The sequence below is a fragment of the Peromyscus leucopus genome, chromosome 10 (assembly GCF_004664715.2).
Source record: "Peromyscus leucopus breed LL Stock chromosome 10, UCI_PerLeu_2.1, whole genome shotgun sequence".
Taxonomy (NCBI): Eukaryota; Metazoa; Chordata; class Mammalia; order Rodentia; family Cricetidae; genus Peromyscus; species Peromyscus leucopus.
The window spans coordinates 82552289-82565119 of record NC_051071.1 but is presented as its reverse complement, the minus strand read 5'-3'; the positions used below and the strand labels follow the sequence as shown (position 1 = coordinate 82565119).

Below are 12831 nucleotides of genomic sequence, written 5' to 3'. Positions count from 1 at the left end.
TCAAGAACTTCCCCTCTTTGTCACAGCCATCCCCAAAATCTTGACTTTGTGCTAACTCGAGATATTACCACAATCCTTATCATAATTTATCATAAACCTTTGTAATTATCCCTTTATTGACATACAATGTATTATAAATGGCTCAGAGAGAGATCTGTGGTTAAGAGTACCTGGTGCTCTTCCCAGCATCCACATGAAGGTTTATAGCAATCTGTAACTCCAGTTCCAGGGGACCTAACACCTTCCTCTGGCCTCTTCAGGCATCAGGCATGCACATGGTACACAGGTACACATACAAGCAAAATACTCACACACATAAAATTAAAATTAAAAAAACTACTACAAAGGTGTTCAATTTAGAGGCACATGACTGAGTAGCTTCAAATGTATTATAAAAATAATGCAAGAATTGTCAATTACTATTTATATATTTTATCACCCATGAAAGGTATCTCACTTATATTAGCAGCCATTCTCCAATTCAATCCCTCACCCCAGTGCTTTGGCAACTGTGTATTAACTTGTCTTATGGATTTACCTATTCTGGACATTTTACATAAATGTATACATTTATAGTTCTATTTGTTACTTTTCAATTGCTGTGGCAAAACATTATGATCAAGGCAACTTATTGAAGAGTTTCCTTGGGCTTACAGTCCTAGAGGCTTAGAGACCATGATGGCAGAGCCGAGACTTGGTGAGAGGAGCAGGCAGCTGAGGGCTCACGTTTTGAATAGCAATCATGAGACAGATAGAGTGAACCAGAAATGGTGTGAGTCTTTACTTCTCAAGTGTTTGAACTAACCATGTACACCACCATACCCAGCAACATTTAATCTTTATCAATTTTTCAGCTGTAAAAAGTATTTCAGTCATCAATCAGTGGTTTATATATAACCAGAAGCGAAGAGGAAGGTAGCTATTATTTCTGACCATTACTGGAGGGTAGCTTTCCAGTGTGGGAGGGGTAATTCTCATTCCATTCCATGTATCTGAAGTGTAGTGGAGAGGTCCGTGCCGTGGCCCTCGTGTGGAGGTCAGAGGGTAACGTGTGTAAACAGTTCTCCCCTCTTACCTTGGGGGTCCTAGGGATCCGACTCAAGTTGTCAGTCTTGGTGGTCAGTGCTCTCATTGGCTGAACCAGCTCACTAGCCCTAGTACTTGTTTTTTTTTTGAGACAGGGTCACATCATATTGCCCAGGTTGTTCTCAAGCTTGTGGGCTCAGGCTATCCTTCTGCCTCTGCCTTCTGTGTAGCGAGAACTACAAGCATTTGCCACCACACCTCACCTTTGTCACTTATTAAGATAGAAGCAGTAGAAGAGGGTAGACTTATGCTGAATAACAATAATAATGGATGTGAGGGGAAATGTGTATACTTATAACTTTGATGACAATGTTAGAACTCACCCCCAGGGCCGTTATTTCCTCCAAGGCCACAATTCCGAAGCCTCCCCAAACAGAGCCATCAACTGGGAACCAAGTATTCAAATGCCCAAGACTGTGGGACCATCTCATTCAAAGCACGGAGGGCTTTTGTGTCTAGTCCCTTTCATTTCCCCTGTTCTCAAGGCGTATCTGTGCTGAAGCACGTAACAGCGTATTGCATTTTCATAATGGAATTACACTCAATTATACTTACATATCACATTTTTAGCCATTTATCGATTAGTAGGCATTTGGATTGCTTCCCCTTTGAAGTAACTATGAATAATGCTGCTTTCAATACTCATGGATGAGTACTTACCTGCCTGTGTTTTCAGTTCCCTTGGGTATAATCTTAGGAGTAAAATTGCTGGACCATATGGTAAGAATCTGTTTAATTTCTTTTTTTTTTTTTTTTGAAAAATTGCCAAGCTGTTTTCCATTTTCCATTCCCACCAACGATGTAACTTTATTCACCTAGTCATCAGACTCCTCGAGAGCAGTGACCAAGTCTTGTACTCCACTCTGGTCCCAGAACCTGGCACAGTGCCTAATGCATATGGATGGCTATCTATGAATTTTTGCACATGATTAAAAACTCAAAATTTTTTTTCATATTTTTCATTCTTCTGCAACTACCCTCATGGAAATATCCCTTCCCATTGTATTTAACATCCATCTCTCCAGACTCTTTTCTCCAGTGAGGAAGGTATTATAAATAAAATACTCCAACACATCCACACCTGGCCGCTCTATCATTGCTAAACCAAGAGAACTGTAGTATAGTTGTAGCATCTCATCTGCAGGCTAGGGAAGTGAGAACACTTCTGAGCATGCATGTCTGACAGATGCCATCAAGGATTTCTAACTTGGTATCAGTTGCTGTTAAGACTTAAGCGTTGGTGGCGCATGTCTTTAATCCCAGCACTTGGGAGGCAGAGCCAGGCGGATCTCTGTGAGTTCAAGGCCAGCCTGGTCTCCAAAGCGAGTTCCAGGAAAGGTGCAAAGCTACACAGAGAAACCCTGTCTAGAAAAACAAAACAAACGAGAGAGAGAGAGAGAGAGAGAGAGAGAGAGAGAGAGAGAGAGAGAGAGAGAGAGAGAGGAGAGAGGAGAGAGAGAGAGACTTAAGCCAATATTCTTAGCTCTAGGCCTCCCTCTGCTGGCCGTGGTGCCAACAACACTAGAATGGATTTTGCAGGGAAAAGAACAAAGTGACTCCCGCATGGGACAGGAGGCACCATATGGGACACATCCATAACAAAAACAACCAGAAGAGATCTCAGATGAAAGGACCTTCCTTTCCTAGAAGCTCTGGGTGGGGACGGGCCTCCCAAGACTGGCACTTGAGCAGTCTGATGACTTCCAGCTCCGGACAGTTAAAGAGACCATCGCATAGAAAAATCCACTCTAATCCTCAAACGCAAAATGGACATGTGACAGGGACAGATCTTAAACTTTAAACATGACCAACTCTTCTCAATATGAAATAGTTTATATCTCTTATAAAATGACATAATGTAAATAAATTCTGTCTCTCCCTGTCTCTGTCTGTCTGTCTGATGTCTCATATCAGACATAACACAGCCGGGTGGTGGTGGCACACAACTTTAATCCCAGTACTTGAGAGACAGAAGTAGGTGGATCTTTGTGAGTTCAAGGCCAATCTGGTCTGTAGAGCGAGTTCCAGGACAGCCAGGGCTACACAGAGAAACCCTGTCTCAAAAAACTAAAACAAAACAAAAGACATACACGATTTACACATACAACTTGCATAGTTACAAATTAATAAGACTGGAGGCTAAAGTGGCCAACTGTGTGTAAGTTACTGAGGGTTATGTGACTCACCCGTGACTGGTAGAATTTTCCTTTAAGGATGACAATTCCCTATTGCTAAGAGTCTGTTACATTCGGAGAGGGACCTTACATAGGTGATGAAGGTTAGATTTTGAAATCAGAAGACGATCCTGGATCATCTAGATGGGCGTACTGTCATCACAGGGATTATTAAAGGAGAGAACGTTTTCCTACCAGATCAGGAAAGGGAACACACAAGAGAAAGCTGGAAAGATTTCAAAGGTGACCCATTACTGCTGGAGGGAGAGGGCAAAGGAGTAGGAATATGGACAGCCTCTAGCAGAAAAGAACAGATCCCATGACAAATAACAAAGACATGAAGACCACAGCCCCAAAATCACAAACAACAACCTGACTCACTGGGATTCAGCTCTAGAGCCTGGTCCAGACAAGAATTCAGCCTGAGCAACAGCAGATTCCAGTCTTGTGATGTACTGAGTAGGACTGTCACACTGACAGGAGAAATTATGAATATGTATTGTAGTGAGCCTTTTGAGCTTATGTGTTATGGATACAATGGAAAGCATAAATTGCTGAATACCAATGTGTTAAAATATAGGATTATGTAGTACTGAAACAATAATCACTAAAATGGCCATCTAAAACAGCACCTTCCCAGAACCCATGCATCTCTCAGTGCATCTTATTTATGACTACATGGGAATTTTTAATGATAATTACTGGGTATTTTTTAAAAGATCTTATCTAAGAATAATTCAGTATTTTCTAAACAGTTATCATGTCCAACGCTTAAAAATTTAGTGACGTTTTTAAATTAAGTAGACAGTTGGTTTATCAACACTTTTTAAAATTGTCTTACCGGTCTGATTCGACTCACCTTAGGAAAACGTCTTTTCATTGCCTGTCTTTGTGTATAAGCACATGTGTATATGTAGACACGTGGGCTCATGTGTGTGCAAGTGCACTTACACATATGGGCATGTGCATGTGGATGCCGGAGGGCAGCCTCAAGTGTTGTTCCTCAGTTTTACCAGCTGGTTTTATGAGACTGGGTATCTCACTGTTTTAGGATTAGGCTTCAGGGACCTGCCCATCTCCATTGGCCCAACACTGCCATTACAGACACACAGCACATGCTAAGTTTTTCACATGATTCTGAGGCTCTAACTCTAGTCTTCATGCTTTCACAGCAAGTCCTTTTCCAAATGAACTCCCTCTCCAGTTCCTAATTACCTATGTCCATCCGTTTCATTCAATCCATATTTTACATTACCTTATAGTATTCATATTAACAAAAACCAGTGGCAGTTATTGTCTTTACATGAATCAATGTTTGAAAAGTTCAAGAACATCAACAATACCAAGGTTTATATGCTTCAAAAGTACAAAGACTTCTAAGGCAAATGTCACATATTTTTCGTTTATAAATGCATAAAACCAGTGCTAGTCAGTTACTTTTTAACGTGACTTTATTGATATAACGATCATATTTTGGAATTTGCATTTCTTGAGTTAGTAGATCAAACTGGCACACAGTGTTACTGCAAGCATGTGACAGTCCCTCTGTGTCCCGGCTGTAGGTTCAGGTTTGAGACATCTCAAGTCTTACTACTCCAAGCAATGTTTCCAAGTTATCATCGTAGAGAAAAGTTGGCTTTTTCCAGATACTCTGGAATATAACAAAATCTAGATGTAGAGCATGGACACTTACTTTTTCTGGGTTCTTTCAGCCAGTCTTGCAATATCTATAGCTGCTTTTCTTGCTTCAAAATCTTCTCTTTTCACGATTTCCCCTGTCCCTCGGTAGCCTAGCTCCACCAACTGGCGGGCCAAGCTTTCATCCTAAGGGAAAAGCAGATGTCTGGGTGAATTGTCTTCAACGTACACAAAATGATTGTTTAAATTAAGTGTTCTTTTTTAAAAGGAGACAAGAGCTATTACACATTCAAAACTAGCCTCCCGACAGTACAATTAGACACATTTGGTCTTCTCTTTTAACCATAGATAGAAGATGAAAAGAGAAATAGCATCAACCACCAACTTTTCTCCAAGGGATGGAAGAACAAAAATCTGTTGTGTTTTTAAACAATTTATGCAAACAGCAGTAGACAATTAACAGTGTATCTTTAAAGCAGTATAATTAGAGACAATAGTGTGCCTAAAAGAAATGCTCAGAGAATCAATTGCACACAAAGAGAATGGGTTGCTTTCAGAGTGCTTGGTGCTTCAGACTCGCTTAAGTCAATTAGCTGATGACACAGAACAGTATAACTTCAAATGCAACTAAAGAGGAGCAGATTTATTTCCTACTTAGCCAGAAAGATATTGTTCCCATATAATGATGGGACCAATAAGAATAGAAAAGTAGACACCCAAGAAGATAGCCACAAAATGCCTGAAGTTGATGGAAACAAATTTCCCCACAGTATTTTAGGCCTGTCGTATTTAAGTTACTTTAAGAATTGCATCATGAATGTTATGTGTATGGCATACTCAAAAAAATAATACTTGTTTTCCCATGGCATAAAGAGGTATTGTTTTATATGGCATTAAAAATATAAACTATTAAACAAAATATTTATCAACAAATAATCACATGAAATGAAAGAAACATTTCAAATACAACAAAAACAGCATATATTATAATTTAGATGTCAGTAATGGATACATGACTGACAATTAAATACAAACATGAAGAATGCTAGATTACTAATCTATTCTGCCCCACAAATAACTTACACATTAACCCTGTTACTTGACTAAGCATTAAAGCAAACTCTAAGACCCATAGGACAGCCTGCACACACTTACTAGGCCACGCCAACACAAAGCTCCAGGCCTAGGAGCATCAAGGCTGCTGCTCTGTTCCAGATGTTCTCCTTAATAGAGTTCCCTATTGCTGTGAACCACAAAACTGAGCAAATGCCTCCACCTAGTGGAATTAATCTTTAGTAGAAAAAGCAACACAGATTTGAGATTAGCTTTCAAACCTGATTTGAGTATAAAACTGCCTTAAATATACTGCTAAAATGAGTCTGCAGAAAGAACTGTGCTCATCAAGACAGGAAGACTCCTTCATCACAGTATAAATTTCTTGTGATCAACACAGAATTTTACATGCTGATAACCTTTGAAAAGTTTTTGTATTTACTTACACACTAAATTTTGCATGTCTTTATGTCTTAACTCAGTTATAAAAAACCATTTGGATAGTTCTGAAACTAGCAGTGTGTGTGTGTGTGTGTGTGTGTGTGTGTGTGTGTGTGTCATGAGAAGGGTAATGGCTAGCTACAAACTTCACAATGTAACAGCTACTACTAGATTCCTTATATGGTTCCTTCTTTACTAGTGTAAAATGATTGTTGAAAAAAATTTCAAGACATGGGACAAACACATCACCCAAATGACAAATCACATACGATCTTGCCACTCAGAGATAACCACTGAGACTCAGAGGAAGAGGCTCCCAGTCATTGCTCTTGGCATGTGTATGATCATGCTAGGGTTCCATGGACAAACGCAGTCAAGTGTTGAGCAAAGCCTCTCATGCCCCATTTCTTTAAATTTAGTAACATATCTTGGATGCCTTTTCATGAAATATGCATATAGTAAATATTTGGCAATCATACATTCCATGACTCTGTGAATGAAGGTACTACACATAGTTCATTACTGTGTCTTCAGTTTCTTGCCTTCCATGATGGGTAGTGGTGAGTATGGCGGGTTTTCTTTGTTTCTTTACTGCTCAGCACTTCAAAAACATCATTCTGTTATCTGGTGGTGTGTACTGTTTCTGAGAAGTGCGCAGTCAATAGTTATTGTTTTGGTTTTTTTAACTCTTTTACTTCTTTTTTTTTTTTTTTTTTTTTTTTTTTTGGTTTTTCGAGACAGGGTTTCTCTGTGTAGCTTTGCGCCTTTCCTGGAACTCGCTTTGGAGACCAGGCTGGCCTCAAACTCACAGAGATCCGCCTGCCTCTGCCTCCCAAGTGCTGGGATTAAAGGCGTGCGCCACCACCTCCCGGCTAACTCTTTTACTCTTTTGGGGGCCTGCCACCCAGCTCCCAAATAAATCACATGGAAGCTTATTCTTAACTATGAATGCCCGGCCTTAACTTGGCTTGTTGCTAGCCAGCTTTTCTTAACTTAAATTATCCTGTTTACCTTTTGCCTCTGGGCTTTTCCCATTCTCTAACTTCTGTGAATCTTACTCTTACTCCACAGCTTGCTGTGTAGCTGGGTGGCTGCCCGCGGCGCCCCCCCCCCCCCCAGTCTTCCTCCTTCTCTGACTACTTCTTCTCAATCTTCTTCCCAGATTTCTCCTCTATATATTCTCTCTGCCTGCCAGCCCCACCTATTTCTCTCTCCTGCCTTGCTATTGGCCGTTCAGTTCTTTATTAGACCATCAGGTGTTTTAGACAGGCACAGTGACACAGCTTCACAGAGTTAAACACATGCAACGCAAACAAAAGTAACACACCTTTAGATAGTATTCTACAATTAGTTCCTTTGTTTTCCTCCACACGCTATCATGCTGCCTTGGCTGCACTGAATCCTCATCTTTATGACTGACTGTTAGTGAGATCAGGAAACTGTTCCTTAATGTGGGATTCTTTTGTGTTTATTAAGCTTAGAGTCTGTTGATGTTCTTGGTTTTGTACACTTATAATTTCATAAAACTGTTATCTTTTCAAATATTTCCCCCCAGTTCTTGTGAACACCACTTTCATACACTTTAGAGTATTTGACAGCATGGACACATTGACAGCGTTACCTCAGGGATGCTCTATTTGTTTTTGTTTACTTTATGTCTTCTGTTGATATCACAGTGTTTATTGTTAGTGCACGAATTACTTTTAGCTCAATCTTTATTGCCTTGTTAAACTCATGTTTTGTTCTAATCAAGTTTCAACCAATTTTCTTGCATCTTCCCCATATTCTGGCTTCTTCTAAATAGGTGTGACATTTTCTTTACACTGCAGCATTGTGTTATTTCCACTAGACTGCCAATAGCAGATATAGTCATCGGGTTTCTAACTTGAATATGAACTGGATATTTAAACTGAGAATTAAATATTCTACAAATGTTTTTAAATGGTCTATCAAATTATCAAGGTAGAGTTAGAATTGTGTTCAATGTCTTTTCTGCACCTACAGGAATCATAAATTTTTCTTCTTCAATTTGATCTATCAATGCTTTAACTTGGTTATTTAATCTTTAACAATTTCATATCGTGCATACCATGGTCATATCCATCCCCCACTCCCCCTTACTCCTCCTGGACACCCCACAGCACGTCCTCCCCCTACCTGCACGTCCTCTCCTCTTGGCCTTTTGTAACTCCCTGAGTCCCATTAGCGTTATGTGCTAGCGTATTGGCTGCTCTTACCGGTTTGATCCTGTGCAGGTAACCGTGACTGTAGTGAGTTTGAGTACAGCAGCCATGTCATGTTCAGAAACAGCAACTCACCACACACACACACACACACACACACACACACACACACACACACACACTTGCTCTTATAGCCCTTTTACTCTCCCTTCCTCTGTTTCCCGAGTCTTCGGGGTGTTCGCATAGATGCCCCGCTTTGGGCCGAGCGCTCAGCAGTCACTTACTCGAAGCCCATTGAGCAGTTAGGCGTCTGCCTTAAAGGCTTCCCCTGCAGAGGCACCGTCTCTGGCCAAAGTCAAGAACAGCGCGAATTTATGGGGGAAAATATGTGTATTTAGAAAGCAATTTGACAACGTTGCCACTTAGCGCAATAGGAGTCGGTACTCCTGTACAGCCTGTGTCCTCCTGAGCCATGGGATTGTGACTGGCTTACAATAACAGACATGAGAGTCCTCCTGTGGAGCCGGCCTCAGATCCCCATGACCTTCATGGCACTTCTGTACAGGGACCCCTGCCTGGAAGGTCAGTATTGCAGCATTCGGGTTTCAGTGATGACTTTCCTCCCCGAGAACCCTGCGTAGCACCTTCTAGAACTACCAGCAGGGAGGACGTTTGGGGGTAAGTTTCAGCTTGAATTTCTTTACCTCCTGCAACTGTAATAGACAATGCCTTCCAGAAAAACATCAACTGACCATCTACTTAAAAGCCTGGCTGGGACATCTGCAGCCTCTCCAGTCAGTAACAGGTATTACAAGCTAGAGACTGAGATTTCCATTTAATAACCCATCTTACCATGAAAATTACTGGTATTCTAACTCCTTCTCTCTTTTTTTTTATTTAATTACATTTTAACTAGGTTGTAGAATACTAAGTTTCCATGTGAGTTTTTCAGGTATCTTTAGTTTTGGTTAACCTTCCCATTCTTTCCTTTCTCTTACCCCCCACCACATCCCTTCTTAAACCTTTAATCCCAGTATCATTTTTGATGTTTAATTAATCTAGGATTTTTCATATTCATGGTGATACAGTAATCACCATAACCCTCACCTCACATGTCATTTCACTTCTATATCTTAACATATTTCTATACTTTCATTCAGTTTTTTTATTCAGTTAATGAACAAAATTAGTTTTAGTGTTTGTACTACGCTTTCCTCAATAGATTTAAGGGCTATCCAAGTCCTACAAAATTTGATGCAGTCTGAACATGAGGCCAAAGCTGAGTGTGAGCACATAGATCAGACAGTAGCCTGCTGTATTTACTAGTACTGACACCCAATCCATTTGAAAGGCTAGGCTGGTTACTACCAAAAGTGATGGGAAGCTGTGCCCTGCTTTAAAATCTGAACATCCTGCCTCCAAGATATGCTTTGGAACCACCACAGTGTCCCACCCATAGAGAAACAAAGAACAATTTTCAGCAAAGAGGGTGGGCTATATCTGTCATACCCAGGAGTGTAAATAATATACAGCCTAGCTTCAGAGTTTCCTTCAATGGTCCTGTATAGGCAAAAAGACAAACCACAACTATGCATTCCACACAGCAGCCACTCCCACAGTACAGATGAGCTACTCCACCATCCCAACTGTCCTTCCCACAACATTGTTACTGCTTAACCCAGATATCAGTACAGCCTGAACTACAAAGATGCTCTGCTACTTAATCTCACATAATGGTGATGCCCTGGTTGAAGAGCTTACTCAATGGTTTCCTCACGCTGCAAAGCCAAGCCAGCTGTTCCACCTGACCTTAGAACAAGGCACCAAGCATCCCAGCTTTATGGAGAGCCCAAATCCAAGTTCTACCTGCCGGAGTCATTACCAGCTGGCTCACTCAAAATCACAGACTGGAGAGTAAGAAACATGTAAACACTAAAGCAAACAGAATGTCATTAATAAAATATTTGTGGAAAAACTGCGTATCAGTAACTACCTTGGATGTAAATGGACTAAGTTATCAAACAAAAATGAATAGAATAGAAAATGATTGGATGGATACAGAAGTAAAATCTAATTATATGCTGCCACAAGATACCCATCTCACTTTTAAAGTAACTGGAAGTGAAGGAATAGAAAAGACATCCAAATAGAAACCACAAGAAACCAGAAGTAGCTATATTTATATCAGAGAAAATATACTTTTAATAAAAAAAAACTAGAAAATGAGAGTTGGCTATAAAGCTTATTGGTAGTGTTTTCCTAGCATGTAGGAGGCCCTAGCTGGGATATATACATATATATCTATATATACACACACACATTGGTACACCTAAACTATACAAAACAAATATTAAAGACTCTGAAATAAGAGATAAATTGCAGTACATTGAAAATAGCATTCCAATACCCCACTTTTCAACAATGGGTGAATCATTCAGAGAGAGAATTAATAATGAAACACCGGGGTTGAATTATACTTGAGTCTAACTTATAAAAGGCATACATATAATATTCTATTAATCAATGTTTGGTGATTTACACTTGGGAAGCTTGAAGCAGGAGGATTTCTGTCAGGTGGACCTCACAGTCGAGTTAATAATGCAACCTGAGGTCACTTAAGAGTCAGCCTGCTATCCAGCTCTGTACTCTGCCTGCTTACTGAGCTTGCTTTTAAATGATTAATGCAGCCACCATTGTTGTGAGATTGTGTCTCCTAGTAATAGCAGAAGCTACACGCATAAATTCTAAACAATATGACTGCTCATACATGAACTCAACAAGGATGACACCAATGAACAGGCCAAACTGGATGGGGAAAAGGCCCAGAAGGCCTCAATCCTACCCAAAGAACTTGAGGAAAGCTGGTAAAGGGAAAGTTTGCCCTCCCCAGGGGAGAGCACACCAAATGGATGCCCAGTACCTAATAGTAAGCCCTAAAAACATACATACAGGTAGCATTATAGGGTTATGAACCTATATGAACAGGTTGTACTTAGAATATATGCATTCAATAACAATTAATGAAAAAAAGGTCATGAATTTGAAGCTGAGTGGGGAGGATTCAGAGGGAAGAAAGGGAAGGGGGTAAGGCTGTAATTGAATTATAATTTCAAACATGAAATTTTAAAATGTTTTTCTTCCTTAACATATATGATATACCAAAGTAGATGTGGTAAACAATAATATCTTCTACATTTCAAAGTTGCTAGGATAATAAATTTGATATGTTGTAACCACAAAAATTCAGAAGCTTGGGATGACAAATGTTGATTAGTTTTATTTCATATCCCACATAGATCATAACTTCACTTTTTATATCACAAGACATAATTTGTCAATATAAAATTAAAGATAAAACTTTCAAATGTAGAGCTGAATGAATTACTAAAAGATAAAGCCCTTTATAACCACTCACACCAAGAATAAAACTTTAGTATGTATCTCTCAGCAGTACCTCAGTGTTCCCCCTCATTTATAGTCACTGATTATTCTTTTTAAAATTCATTCTTTGACATTTTTATTCACTATATTCATATCATATTCTTTCCTGTTCCCGAAATCCTCCCAGATCCTTTTCCTCTACCTACCCAAATTCATGTTCTTTCCCTTTCTTTTCAAAAAAAAAAGAAGGGATCCATTAACAAAAAAATGGTGTCCAAATTGTGTTGGTCATCTATTCCTGAGCACGAGTCCTCACCTGATGTGTAGTTGCTTAATCTCTTATCTATCTCCTCTTTTTTTTCTTTCTTTTTTTTTTAGAAAGTTAAATGATCAAACTGGCAAATTATGCTCATGGATGTAATAGTGGTATGGATGTTGTGTGTGTGACCAGTCACTTTTGTTTGTATTTAAAGTCTGCTACACAGAAGAAACACATGCTTACTATTGTAAATGTGGCCAAGAATCTATTTCTTGGGAAACATAGGTCCTTGGAGTGAAACAATTATTATTATCTTTCTAAACTGACACAGTATCAAGTTAGCTTCTAAACACTCAGCTCTGGCACCCATAGATTTGTGCAGCTCTCGGACCTCAACAGAGAAGCTTCTTGTGAGCGGACAGTAATTAATGCCGAAACTCACCACTGCTCAAAGGGCAGAGTGAATGTGCCTGTGTAGTGCTCAGCCATAAACGAGACCTCTGAGTCACACCTTCTATCCCTGGGGCTCGGTGAAAACTTCAGAAGAGAGTACGGTAATAGCCTAACACCCAGAAGTCAGACAGGACCATGGTAAACAGTGTCTTCTGCAATCATA

At 39.8% G+C, this 12831-nt stretch overlaps 1 protein-coding gene across 2 annotated transcripts in view; it reads right to left on the bottom strand.

Annotated features, from left to right (window-relative positions):
- Positions 1 to 12831, bottom strand: part of Cfap299 (cilia and flagella associated protein 299) — a 513995-nt gene that overhangs the window by 488232 nt on the left and 12932 nt on the right. For both annotated transcript variants that reach the window (XM_037209190.1, XM_028873155.2), the window contains exon 2: positions 4954 to 5084. In XM_037209190.1, coding sequence (XP_037065085.1) covers positions 4954 to 5084 — 131 coding nt within the window. The remainder of the gene's footprint in view (positions 1 to 4953; positions 5085 to 12831) is intronic.